The sequence below is a fragment of the Onychomys torridus genome, chromosome 22 (assembly GCF_903995425.1).
Source record: "Onychomys torridus chromosome 22, mOncTor1.1, whole genome shotgun sequence".
NCBI classification, from domain to species: Eukaryota; Metazoa; Chordata; class Mammalia; order Rodentia; family Cricetidae; genus Onychomys; species Onychomys torridus.
Genome location: NC_050464.1, coordinates 24,443,648 through 24,457,228, shown reverse-complemented (window position 1 = coordinate 24,457,228; position 13,581 = coordinate 24,443,648). Strand labels below are relative to the sequence as shown.

At 50.6% G+C, this 13,581-nt stretch overlaps 1 protein-coding gene across 9 annotated transcripts in view; it reads right to left on the bottom strand.

Annotated features, from left to right (window-relative positions):
- The window catches only part of Rimbp2 (RIMS binding protein 2), a 174,347-nt gene that overhangs the window by 14,651 nt on the left and 146,115 nt on the right, over positions 1-13,581 (bottom strand). For 6 of the 9 annotated variants that reach the window (XM_036172649.1, XM_036172651.1, XM_036172653.1 and 3 more), the window contains 5 exons: positions 12,512-12,670; positions 9,532-10,242; positions 7,991-8,108; positions 1,775-1,959; positions 1,015-1,183 (listed from right to left, as the gene is read on the bottom strand). In XM_036172649.1, coding sequence (XP_036028542.1) covers positions 1,015-1,183; positions 1,775-1,959; positions 7,991-8,108; positions 9,532-10,242; positions 12,512-12,670 — 1,342 coding nt within the window. The remainder of the gene's footprint in view (positions 1-1,014; positions 1,184-1,774; positions 1,960-7,990; positions 8,109-9,531; positions 10,243-12,511; positions 12,671-13,581) is intronic. The other 3 variants (XM_036172655.1, XM_036172656.1, XM_036172657.1) reach the window with 1 other exon arrangement.

Here is a 13,581-nt window from a genome sequence, read left to right as displayed (position 1 = left end):
CACAGTTACTATAATGGATAGCACAGACAAAACAATGGCTACAGTGGCCTGACTTTGGGGACAGGCTAATTAATCACAGTGTTTCTTGGAATGAAGTAGATAAGCCTACCCAGTTGCCATTTAATCTGTATAAGCAGAGAAACTCTAAAACAACTGAATCACAGCCCATCCACTGGTTTCCAGACTTGAGCTAATTACAGATCCAAAGCCCCTTAAAGGGAAGGCAGGTCCCATGAGGAAGGGCCACGTTAGGACCCCCAACCAGTTTTACAGTCAGCCGTCCTCCCGTCCTTCTCCAGAGAGACCTATGGCCTTTTATTAATGTAACTGTACACTGAGGAGAGGGAACCTCAACTGAGGACTTGCCTCCATCAGATTGGCCTGTGAGTAAGTCTGTGGGGGCATCTGTTTCAATTGAGGATTAAAGTAGGGGTGGGGAACAGCCCTCTGCGGGCGGTGGCACCCCTGGGCACTAAGTTGTAAAGAAACCTGGCTGAGTCATCCAGTACATGGAGGTCTGCTATGCTCTGTGCCTCGGGTCCTGCCATAACTTCCCTCAATGCTGGACTGCAGACTGTAAGGTGAAATAAACCCTTTGCTCCCCAAGTCGTTTTTTGGGTTTTTTTGGTTTTTTTTTGTTTGTTTGTTTTGGGGGGGTTGCAATGTTTTGGCACAACAGAAAGCAAACTAGAACAAGAAGCAAAGACTTTTGACTGCACTTCTCCCATCAGACACGTGTGTGTGTGTGTGTGTGTGTGTGTGTGTGTGTGTGTGTGTGTGTGTGCGTGCATACACTAGGATGTGTGAATACTCCTAAAGTGTGCAGGGGCATTGCAGTACTGGCTTGCAGAGTGAGTTTCGCCCGACAAGAAAGGGTAGGAAATCCTTCCGAGAGAACTGGGCACTCAGAGGTGCTGTGTGGCCTGTGTTTCTGGGGGCTGCAACTCCCTGCCTCCCCAACCATGGGCTGTGCAAAAATTGTAAGCACAGCAGAGCCTGAGGGACTGCACTTACCTATTTTCTCCACGGGTGTGTTCAGAGGGAGGAAGCCTTGTCTCAGCAGCTGGTCCATCATCTCTTCATCATCCGCGTGGATCTCGGAGACCATGTTACAGGGAATGAGGCCAAGCCGGGCGCAGGTCTCCCCACGGTAGAAGCCATCTGCATCTTTGTCTCCATATACCTGGAGCCATGGCAGGGGTGGGAGGGTTGGGGGGGTACGGGGGGTGGTGGTGGTGGTGGTGAGGGGGGCGGGGAAGTAGGTAAAGCATTTTGATAGGCTGGCTCAGCCATACATCAACTCCACCAATTGCAGAGTCACCTAAAGTCAACACTGCTCAGAACACGCTTTTCAGAGCCCACCCTTCACCTGCATCAGTCACAGGTCCGCTGGCCCCGTGACCATGGCTCCTTGTCTTCTCTCCCCTCCCCTTTTGTTGGTCAGACACGGAAACCTGTGCTTTTCAAATGCAGGGTCTGTAAGCATAGGCTCTGATTGCACGTGTGGTACACAGGACACACTTAGGCATGCAGGTATGTGTGCATAGGTATGTGCACAATCCCCTCAGGCAGACAGGTGAAGGCAGTGGCCCTTAGCCTAGGTGGAGTAGAGGCCTGCCCTATGTTCAAGGCTTTCACAGTCCTGAGTCATCTCCTCCAACAGCCCTTGAGGCTAAAGGGCTGCTACTTCCCCGGCTTGCACAAGCACCGTCCCATCCCCCCTGCCAGTCTCTGTCCCCCCCGCTCCTCCCATAACCCCTTCAGCCATCACTACCTTGATGATCTGTCCTTCTTTAAAGGGAAGTTCCTCCTCTGCAGCATCAGGGTTTGGGGACATGGTGAGTGGGTCATAGTCAAACAGTGCCACAAAGATGCGGGCTGGGAGCTCCTCAGCACCAGGGTCGGTTTCTGACTCATCGTAGAAGTCTGGAGAAAGGCGGTCTCGCCCGGTGTATTCATCTAGAGCATGCAGAGGACAGAGCACAGGGGTCATGTGACACTCTGTGGAACAGCTCAGGGGTGCATCTGTGGATAGGACAGCTCTGAGTGCTTATCTTTGTCTGTTTGGGCTCACCATAGGACTAGAAATCCCCCCGTGGAGGGCTGGACTGTTGAACTAGGTGATGGCTTTATTCAGAATAGGACCTCACTCCAAACTAAGCCATAGCAAGGAGCCTTGAATCAGTGGGTCTGTCAGAATAGGTATTTGGTCCCCCCAGAGTGCAGATGTGACCCTCGGGAGATGCTTCCTGGGTCCTCAGCAGAACACAAGGCTAACTATACGTTTATTTACCACTCACTTGCATCTCAGAGTTCAAAATGGCTGCCAGCACTATTCTCCCAGCTCTGAATGTTTAGCCAGCAGCAAAAACAACCTCTGTGGAAGGGAACTAATGCTTTTCCACTATCTAATGGTGATTTTTTTTTGATCCTAATATGTGTGTTAGTGTGTGTGTGTGTGTGTGTGTGTGTGTGTGTGTGTGTGTGTGACTTGATACCGTGAGGTCTGTGGTTGTCTAACTATACCTGCACAATGCTCATTGCAAACTCCCCTCATGCAGACCTGCCCCCTTCAAATGATGGCAAATAGCACCTTTTATACTCCCCACTCCGATACTTTTTAAAGAGGATTTACTTTTAATTATGCATAGGGATGTGCATGTGAGTGCAGGTGCCTCAGAGGCTGGAGGAGTTGGGTCCTCCAGGAGCTGGAGTTACAGGTGGTTGTGAGTCTCCTGTTGAGGTTTCTGGGGTCAGATGTCCACTAGAAGAGTAATACATGTTCTTAACTACTGGGCCACCTCTCTAGCCATCCCCCCCCCCAACCCTCACCCATCTTGGACACTTTGATTGGCTCCAGGGAATTTCCAGTACAATGTCAATGCTTGGCTATTCCGCAGTTTAGGGAGCTGTGATAAGAAAGGAAAGTCTGTGCGTGTTTGGGACAGGTGAAAGTGTTCTCCAGATACTTTCTCTATATAGTTGGTCAAATCTGAGAATACAGAACCTGAAGTCCAGAGGCCAGTTGTGTTCAATTGCACACACATGTACACAGGCATGCATTTCATAGAGGGAGATAATAGAACAGTGGTCATCAACCTTCCTAACGCTGTGACCCTTTAATACAGTTCCTCATGGTGTGGTGACCCCCCAACCATGATATTACTTCACTGCTACTTTATAACTGTAATTTTGTTACTGTTATGAATCATAATGTCAGAAAGTCTAAGGGGAAAAGAAGTAAAATATTCCAGGTTTTAAAATGAGGTGAGCCGGGCGGTGGTGGCGCATGCCTTTAATCCCAGCACTTGGGAGGCAGAGCCAGGTGGATCTCTGTGAGTTCGAGGCCAGCCTGGTCTCCAAAGCGAGTTCCAGGACAGGCACAAAGCTACACAGAGAAACCCTGTCTCGAAAAAAAAAATTAAAATGAGGTGAAATTGAGAAACCCCCATACCATACTGTCTCTCTGAAGCCATTTGTACCTTAGGGTACAAACCATTTGTCTTGTCCTGGCTTCTGTCCCTTTCTTGTTCATACATTGTAAACATGCCTCGAGGGCTGAGAAGTTGGCTCAGAGGTTAAGAACACTGGCTGCTTTTGCAGAAGACCTGGGTTCAGTTTCTAGCACCCAGGATTCCTAACAATCTGTAACTCCAGTTCCACAGGATCTGGCGCCCTCTTCTGGCCTCCACAGGCACCGCATGTCCACCAAGCAGAGACATACATGGAGATGAACACTAATAATACACATAAAGACAAATCTTAATAAAAACATGGTATATATGTATGTATCTATAAATAATATTCAGTAACTCTAAAAACATAAACTACAATAAAACAAAGTTCCCTTTAGTTTTTGCTTGGATAAAATCCTCTACAGCCTGACCAGTTAATTTCTTCATTGTGGTTTTGGCAGGCAGGCATGAGAACTCCCACAGTCTCTTGCAGGACAATGTGTGGAACCAGGGGCAGTTGTGAGACCCCACTTGGGACCTAGCTGGGGTATGCAAGAGGAACTTAGCTCTCTGTCATGAGACCTGGTTGGAGAAGTTTCAGCTATAGAAAAACTTCCAGATGTGGCCTTGACCAGCATTTGGTGTCTGTCTGTTCTTTGTGCTTCTCTGGGTTGTATTATGTGATACCTATGTGGGTAGCAAGCCTCTGCGGCCAGGAGCTTCCCCTGGACCACACCATTATGTCCTCCAGGATACACAGGAGTGCCTTTACTCAGGAACAGCTTATCCACATCATGTGCCGTACATCTCACCTCAATGTCTGATATTATCTACAATGTGTAATGTGTTTTCTTGGCAGGGATGGACTCTCTCTTTTGAAGGACTAGACTTTGTCCAGCTAGTGTTCAATTTTCAACATGTCCTGTGGATGCAGGATGTGCCGTTTCCCCCCAAACCACCAGGAGAATGAGAAACAATGAAAGAGAGTCCAAGTTCATTAGTAAGACCGACTCCATTACACTCAGATGGGTGACGCCATTCATTTTCAAAAAGGTGACACCCTCCCCACCCACCCAAGCCTTGCATTCGATGGGTCAGCAAGATTAACCTAAAGGCCAAACATTCCTGAGGAAAAAATTAAGCACAATTAAATGTCTTTGGAAACAGAGAGCAAACTAAGGAACCTGGTATCATTAGACAGGGGGCTAAGGAACCTAAATCATGCAGAACATGGCTTACTTAATATTAGTTTTAGAAATCAAATTATTAATAGCCACCATATTTTAATTAGTTGAGGCTCCACTGTAGACCCAGGAAAATATGATATAAAGACTTCATCACCCCTAGGAAAGAAAAATGGATGCTTTTGGAATAGAGCAGGTTTCTAAAATATGAATTGCTAATGTTTTTTTAAATTTTTATCTTTTATTTTATATGTATGCATGTGTATCATGTGTATGTGGAGACCTGAAGAGGCCGACAGACCATCTGGAACTGGAGTTACAGCCGGTTGTGAGCCGCCATGTGGGTGCCAGAAAAGGAACCCAGGTCCTCTGCAAGAACAACTGCTCTGAACCACTGAACCCTCTCTCCAGACCCTAACTGCTAGGATTTTAACAAGAAAAGAGAAGTAAGGGCCAGATGAACGTGTCCTCTGACCCCTGACCACTGACTATTAGTCACTGACTCCTTGGCCCACCTGCCCTTGTTCTCCTTGGTGAGTGGCAGACCTGTCCTATGGATGGTTTCTTCTGAGATCTTCAACAGGCACTTAGGTCTGTCATTCCACATACACGTGTACACCATACAAAGTGCTGGGTTCAAATTCTATTTTTCACGTGGGTTTTTGGGTGGCTACAAGAGCCAAGAAGAGGCAAGGCATGGCTCCTGCTCTTTCAAGTGTTAGGATGAAGGATGTGATCTTTGTTACACAGCGTTACTCTCTTTGGAGCCAGCCACGTACCTGCAGCCTCCTGTGTCCTTCACCTTAAGAATCCAGACAAACCGGCCGGGCAGTGGTGGCACACACCTTTAATCCCAGCACTCAGGAGGCAGAGGCAGGCAGATCTCTGTGAGTTCGAGGCCAGCCTGGTCTCCAGAGTGAGATCCAGGACAGGCACCAAAAACTACACAGAGAAACCCTGTCTCAGAAAAAAAAAAAAGAAGAATCCAGACAAACCTTGCAGAAGGTTCACTGACAAGGGTCCCAGCCAAGACAGCAAAGGTTGTCCCTGGCTCTTAATGACAAGGGTGCCCGACAGGACAGTGCAGGCTGTCCCTAGTGACAAGGCACCTGACATGTCTGTGGGCATGGACTATCCCTGCCTTGCCTTTTTCCCATCTCTGACTTGCTGGGCGATTGGAATAGAAATCCTGCCCTAATCCTTACATGACATATATCTCAGTGACCATAGAAATGTCCACTCCTGCTTATGATGTCTCTGCTTGGAGTGGTGGGGTACTGTTTATTTGGCCATGTGACATCTCCAGCAGAGCTGTGCCCTTTATGTGACAAACAATAGCATTGAGACTGAACAGCCAACTTGGCTAGCAGGGCATGAGCTGAGCCTTGAGTAAGCCAGCCCTGGCTCTCAAGCCTCAGGACGGAAGTCCCACCAACCGGGACAGCCCAGACTCACTTCTGCTCACTTTGTCAAGGTCGGTTGGCCAGGCACTAATATCAGAGCACAGAGCCCTGTACTGATCTGCTGTCTCGGGTTCACGTTTCTGAGTCTGGCCACACACCTCTTGCTATCTTTTTTTTTTTTTTTTTTTTTTGGTTTTTCGAGACAGGGTTTCTCTGTGTAGCTTTGTGCCTTTCCTGGAACTCGTTTTGGAGACCAAGCTGGCCTCAAACTCACAGAAATCTGCCTGCCTCTGCCTCCCAAGTGCTGGGATTAAAGGCGTCCGCCACCACCACCACCACCACCCGACAACCTCTTGCTATCTTTTGGATCACTAAAAACAGGTTTTGGTGGTGGTGGGTGGGTGGGGTTTAGTGGGGTGGTGGTGTTTGGGATCTTTTGGCAGTGTGGGTCTGGGGATGGAATCTGAGGCCTCGCACTCCATCAGCTGGAAATACAACCAGCCGAGGACATCCAACATCCTACGATATCTTTAAGGGTAAAACAGATGCCTCATGAAGATTGTAGGGCTGCAAAAGCAAAAACTTCCCTGCCACTACAGAAGGACGAAGCCCAGAAAGGATTCCTACTGCTACATGGCTTCCTCTTGGGGTTGGGGAAAGAACCGTGTTCCAACACTTCTTGCTTATAGTGAATTGAATCCTTTCCAGCTTGGGTCACCTTAAGCAGGTTTTCTTACTCTCTGACATGGTGAACCTGCTCTTGTCCCCAGCCATTCCTGCTTAGTGTCCCTGCTGTGGTGTGTGTGCATGCATGCATGCCTGTGTGTCTGTGTATACGTGTGTGCATGCCTCTGTGTGTGTGTATGTATGTGTGTGCATGCCTGTGTGTCTCCGTGTCTGTGTCTGTGTGTGTGTGTGTGTACGTGCATGCGTGCCTGTGTACCTGTGTGTCTGTGTATGTGTGTGTTCATGTGTGCATGCCTGTGTGTGTGTACGTGCATGCATGCCTGTGTGCCTGTATGTATGTGTATGTGTATGTGTGTGTGTACGTGCATGTGTGCCTGTGTATGTGTGTGTGTACGTGCATGTGTGTCTGTGTACCTGTGTGTCTGTGTATGTGTGTGTTCATGTGTGCATGCCTGTGTGTGTGTATGTGCATGCGTGCCTGTGTGCCTGTGTTTGTATGTGTGTGTATACGTGCATATGTGCCTGTGTATGTGTGTGTGTGTGTACGTGCATGTGTGTCTTTGTGTGTGTATTCACAAAAGCCTGCTTTATTTGGCTCCTCCCCTTCCCTGTTACCCATAAACACCACTTCTTAGAACTACTGTTCACATGTTGCCATGCCAGGGGCAGCAGTTTCCCCCGACCTGCAACCACCCTTAGCATGAGTTGGTGACAATAAACAAATGACAGCTTTGGGCACCACTGGCAGAATCCCGAATGGTTTGTGAGAGAAGGAAGCTCAGCTGTCATTCGGTGGGTGGAGGGAATGGAATTGGGATGGATGGTGAAGGGCAGGGGCAGCGGTGGATGGGGACACTTCCAGCTTCCAAGTGTTCCCAAGACCTGGACCAGTGTGGCCTATGCAATTATGCATGCAGATGACTCGACTTACCTGGAGCTCATCTTGGAACATGTGGGGTATATAGTCAACTCAGTCTCTCTCTCTCTCTCTCTCTCTCTCTCTCTCTCTCTCTCTCTCTCTCTCTGTCACACACACACACACACACACACACACACACACACACACACACACAATGGTGGCTATCATGAGGTGAGCCATTCTCTTCCTGCACCGTCCCTGTGAGTCCTGTTGTCCTTTCTCTCTTAAGATGTTTTTCTCAGGCATTTGACACGGGGACCAAAGTCCTCCTGTGTGGCCCCCTGAATTGTTTTCAATTCAGGTGGTGGACAGAAAGTGAATGATACAGATCAGGCCACTAACCAATGGATGGAGCCATCGTCGGCCGATGCCTCTGAGGACCCCCGCCACTGTGAGGATACCTCCGGCTCACGTGATCCATCCGGTCTCCTCGTCCCGTCAACGCAGAGTTTCCTAAAATCTAGACCCAAAAGAACACCATGGTTAGGGTCTGGCCGGCCTTGGAAAGGAAAGGAGGAGTTAAAGCCAAATCAATCCGGATTGGAAGCATAAGCACTAAAGGCAACTAAACGTAGCTTTTAACTGAAAGGTTAGCTGAGTGACCTGGGGGAGAAGCCAGCTGGGCCCAGGACCCTGCTTTTTACATCACAGTCCCTCCTGGACACTCCACAGTGGGACTGGTAGTAAAAATGAGTCATAGGAGGAAGCTTTTGGTAGATGCTATTGCTCCCGAAGGTAAATCTTCTGAAGCAAACTATGCTTTGCAGTTTAGGTGCCATTGCAGATACGTCTTCTGGTTTTGTTATCCCACCCCCAAATGTCACACTAGCAGAGATCCACTGCCATAGTTCCCAAAGTCCATCACAGACAGGAGGGGTATGGTGGGTTCCGGACACTCAGAGGACAGTGCCTGTATATGCTATCCTCTTTGATCATGCTCTGTGGTTAACCTGGGCCTGAGCAGACCTCCTGTCTAGAGATGTCTACCTCTCATTTGGACTAGGAGTCAGAACTGACTGAAAGGAAGCAGATCACTAGGAATCAGGCTGGTGGAGGCCATTCCCAGGACACAGGAGCCAAGGTGTCTGAGCTTGGGTGAGACTGGGCGGGCACCAAGGGGTGCAGACAGTGCCTGGCATGGACACATCACAGAGTGCACAGCTCAGAAGGAGGCTTGCCGCCATGCTGGTGGCCCACCTGTGTGCCCAAGGACAGTCGAGCACAGGGGGGCGGGGGACGGGACGGGACGACATTGTAGAAAGGATACAATTACAGAGATGTATGAAGGCTTGGATGAACCCTTGCTGTGTGGTAGACACAGAGGGGGGAAAAGACTGGGGGTGAGTAAGACCTTGGAAACAATTTATAAAAATGAGTTTCTTCCCTGGTTATTCTCCATATTTTTAGACAGTTATAGATGAAAGCCAAAAGGAAAAAAGAAAAACTTAAAAACAACAAGGACAAAAAGCCTTTGATCACACCAGCGTCCCCTCCTTGAGTCCCTAAGGATCATTTTGTGTGTGTTTGGAGGTGGGTGGGGGGAGGGGATGTGTTTCCCAAGTTCTAGATATTCAGCAGTTCAGCTAACCCTTAATTAAAACTTAGATTCAGTTGTCCTTTAAGTAAAGCAGCCGTAACCATCGCTGATTCTGTGGGGGGAGATTGTTAACTCCAAAGCAAGAAACCCTTCGGGATGGTCAAGCAACTGGGAAGCAAATGGGACTGAAGAAATCAAAAAATGCAGGGGGAACCAAAGAGAAGAGCGGCCCAGAGAGTCCCCGGATGCACTCCGCAACCCGAACCAAAGGCAAAACCAACAAAAAGAATGAGCTCGGATTGGTTTGGCAAGCGCGCGCGCAGGGGAGGATGGTTACTTGACACACCAAAGGGCCGTCGGCCACTCGGGGAGGAGGCTGTGCGAGCCGCTCAGCTGCCCTACTGTCGGGCATGGCTGGGCTTTTCCTCCAGACACCCCGAAAATCTTCGTGGTCGCTGGCCTCGTCCCAGCCATCCCTCCTGGGCACGGGCCTCTCCGGGCTGAGCTGGGGGTCATCGCTCCTGATGACGTCACTGGGGTCCACCTGCTCCCCAAAGTCCTCTTCGATGCTGCTCTGTCGGGTCAGCGTCCGCCTGCGGGCCAGCAGGGGCCTCGGGCTTCGCCTACAGGGACAGTGACCAGGGCCTGGACTGCATTTGGCGGAGGTGCTCCTGAAACTAAATCGAGACTCTTCCTCCTCACTGCCACAATCCAAACCACTGTCGGGGCTCCTGGTGGCCGAGCGGCTGAACCGACAACCTCTGTCTTCCAGAAAGAGATCCTCCATATGGATGCCCGGGCCCCTGTGCTCTGCAGGGAGCCAGGATCCCTGCAGGACTGGATGTCCCCAACAGGACCGCGCTGGCCCACGCTCCATGGCCAACAAGGCCCTGGCTCTGGAGGACCCCATGCCCTGCCTGAGCAGTGGCTCGCCATGCTCCGCGTCCTCCTCAGCTACCTCAGGGATACTGAACAGTCTCTTACTGCGGTGGGGCTGTTGGGGGAACTCGGGCTGCTCCAGGAAAGCGCCTTCCAAGCTCCTAGCCTTATGGCATTCCTTGGGGACAGCATGTGTGAGAGAGCGGTGTATGACCAGACATGAGGCGGTGGAGGAAGAAGAGAAAACACACACAGAATTAGTCTTGGCAGGGAGGCAGGGGGGGCAGCGTGAGGCAGCCTTTGCTCAGGGGGACCTGCGGCATGCCTGCTGGGGCTCTGGGATGGAGCAAATGGGCCACGTGGTGGGTGCCGAGCAGGAGGTGAGGGGCAGCACACAGACGAGCCAGCGGGACGTCAGGAGCAGACGCCATGCGGGTGAGCCAGGGAGAAAGGGTGCCCCAGACCGGAGGGCACAATGCTCCCAGGCCCTTGCCTGCTCCTATGCTGATGAGTTACCCAGAGTAGTGGGGGAATTTGTCTGCCACTGTGGCTGAGTCCCTGCAGCCTGGGGACAGCTGCCACTGAATGCCCAGTGTAGCTGGAGGTGGCCCCACAGTGTCGCTGTCCAGTCCTGTGGACTGCTTCCTTCCCAGCGTTGGCACCCCAGCCATCCACTTTTCCCTGAGCTAAAGCAATAGCCTGATTCCTTTAAAGCACACTTGTGTTCTGATGAATGTTGCCTTCACAGACCCAGTGCCTACTTGGTACCTATAAAGGACCAAGATCCTCTCTGCCTCTGCACCTGAGATTTATTTATTTATCACATCTGGCCCATCTGCTCTCAGCACCTGGCACAGAGCTCACCACTCTTGAGGTTACTACATCAACCCTCCTGCATTCTGGCTTTAGCCAATGACTCCATGTGCACCATTCCCTGCCAGCTCCAGCCGTCAGCCTCTGTCTCTTTCAGAGAAGCATCTTTTGGTGCCAACCACTGCCTGCTCTATACTCTCCTTTGGGGAGATCTGACTGATTCTAGGAAAGCTGCTCTCATCCCCTGCTGAGATCTGGGGTGTACATCTTACGATGGGTGCTTGTGATGGCCTTGCCAGCTGCCCCCACTGGTCTGTGGGAAGGTTGTTTCCTCCTGGTACTGTCTACTGAATGCTTCTGACACTGCCCACGAGTGGGTGGGCCCCATATCTACTAACTCATGTATCTTTCTCCTTTATCGTGGCTCAGGTGTGGTGAGCACTGTGAAGGTGAAGGTTGATAGGCAGGTGAGCTGGGCCAGTTGGAGATGAAGGGTCACGTGCCCTGGTCCCTCCAGGAAAACCTGGCTTGACTTAGCCAGTCACTGCCATATGGGACTATGGGTCTACTGTGGCCGCAGCTCCCAACTGCCCCTGGCAGTTTATTAGGAGAATCTTGAAACCCACACCCATAAGAAGCCTGGTGGATGAGCGGCATACACCTGGGGCTACCCTGATCCTACTTCCTCTAGGATACTGCTGGGCTGTTTGTTAAGAGGGTGGGAGCTACATGGGCTACACCTCCTGCTTTGCAACACCCTTGCTGGCCCTTCCTTTGTTCAGCAGTTCCTGAGAGACAGCTTCTAAATATCTTCCCCTGTCCAGAGAAGTGTCTGGAAGGTAGAAGGCACAGGTGTATGCCTTTCCCTGACCCACTCATGAACATTTTCAAGGTGGTTCTTGCTGTGGAACATGGCCTGGGGCAGGTAGGAGTCTCTGATTCAGAAGGGACCCACTCGGGGAGGGGCATAGGGAATGGTGTGAGCCATACCATGCAAGACCAAATGGAGGTTCCCCAAAGGCCCTATAAGGACCTTTATAGGGAAAACATCCATATGGTCCCTCCCCATAGAGGCCCTGAAGAGACCGCAGTAATACACATTATCGTCTGCCCACCACAGTACTAGATGATGCCCATCTGCAGAAATAAGCCCTGCAGGCATCACCTCACCCCAACTACCTTCTCATTAAGTAGCTACCCTTTCATCTCAGACCTCCAGTGGTGGATGGTATGGACTCTCTCCTGGTATGGGGCTCCGGTGATGGACCCAGGAGTGTGCTGTGCTAGGTCTCCTCTGGCCTCAGCTGCATGGCTCTAGCCCACCATGGATTCCTCCTCTTACACAGGAATGTGTGGCCCAGTCCCAAATGCTGGTTCAGTACTAACCCAGAAGCTGCACCTGCTATATGAGTATGTAAGGCTGAGGCTAGTTTTGTTGCTTATAATTCTATTCCCACTGCAGTGTAGCTGTGTCCAGGGGTTCCAAGTGGATCCCCCCCAGTACCCAGCCCTCTTAGCAAGGCAGACAGGAGCAGCATGTAACTCCTGAATGCACTCGTGAAACAATCCCAGCAAAGGGGCAGAAGGGAACATCCCCCAGATTCGGGGCACCCGGTCATGAGCTCAGTGCTCACCTTGAGGGCATTGTGAGAGGTACCACTGGGCCGGCGCCGGCCCCCATCCTCCAGCTGCATCTCCGAGTACAGCTCCTCCTCATCCTCCTCCATGATGTCCGACAGGTCTGACCCCCGGCTGCTCTCTGTGTGGTAATCATCTCCATGGCAACAGTGCGGCTGTGGTCAAAAAGGAACATAGATGGGACTTCTTTTTTCGATTTATTTATTTTTATTTTTATGTGTAGTGGGTGTTTTTGCATGCATGTATGTCTGTATACTACATGTGTGCCTAGTGCCTGTGGAGGTCAGAAGGAGGCATTGGTTCCCTGGAACTGGAGTTACAGACAGTTGTGAGCCACCATGTAGGTGCTGGGAATCCAACCTGGGTCCCCTGAAAGAGCTATCCTTAACCACTGAGCTATCTCTCCAGCTCCTGATAGGATATCTTGTACATGCCACAGGCTCCCAGGCTAACCTCCCTGAGTCCTGGACTTGTATTTGCCAACTTGTAGAACCCGTGTAACAAGCCCATGTGGGCACAGTGTATGCAAACAAAGCCAGATAAAACTTTGTCTAAGTAGCAGAGAGGGGACAGCATGGGTCACCCCATTCTGACAGCAATGAGGATCCTGGACTCTGGAGGAGACAGAGCAAGCAGTGTTGATACATCACATCCTATGATGCTCAACTTCCAACCTGTCACTTCTGTACATCACTAGCTGGACTAAGGCTCAAGCCCAACATTGCCAGTTCAGATGGCTGAGGGCTAGGGCACTCATGTGTACATGTCTCCACAGTGTCACACAAGAGGGACATGACAGGGCAAGTGGTCACATGGGGTACACTGAGGCTCTTAAAAGAACCGTCATGAAGCAAATAAATGTGCATATGTATGTACAGGCACACACAAATACATGCTCGTGTGCATATGTATGTCCACATATAAGAACACACATAGGACTGGTGGTTGTGGCACACGCCTTTAATCCCAGCACTCGGGAGGCAGAGTCAGGTGGATCTCTGTGAGTTTGAGGCCAACCTGGGCTACAGAGTGAGTTCCAGGACAGGCACCAAAATGACACAGAGAA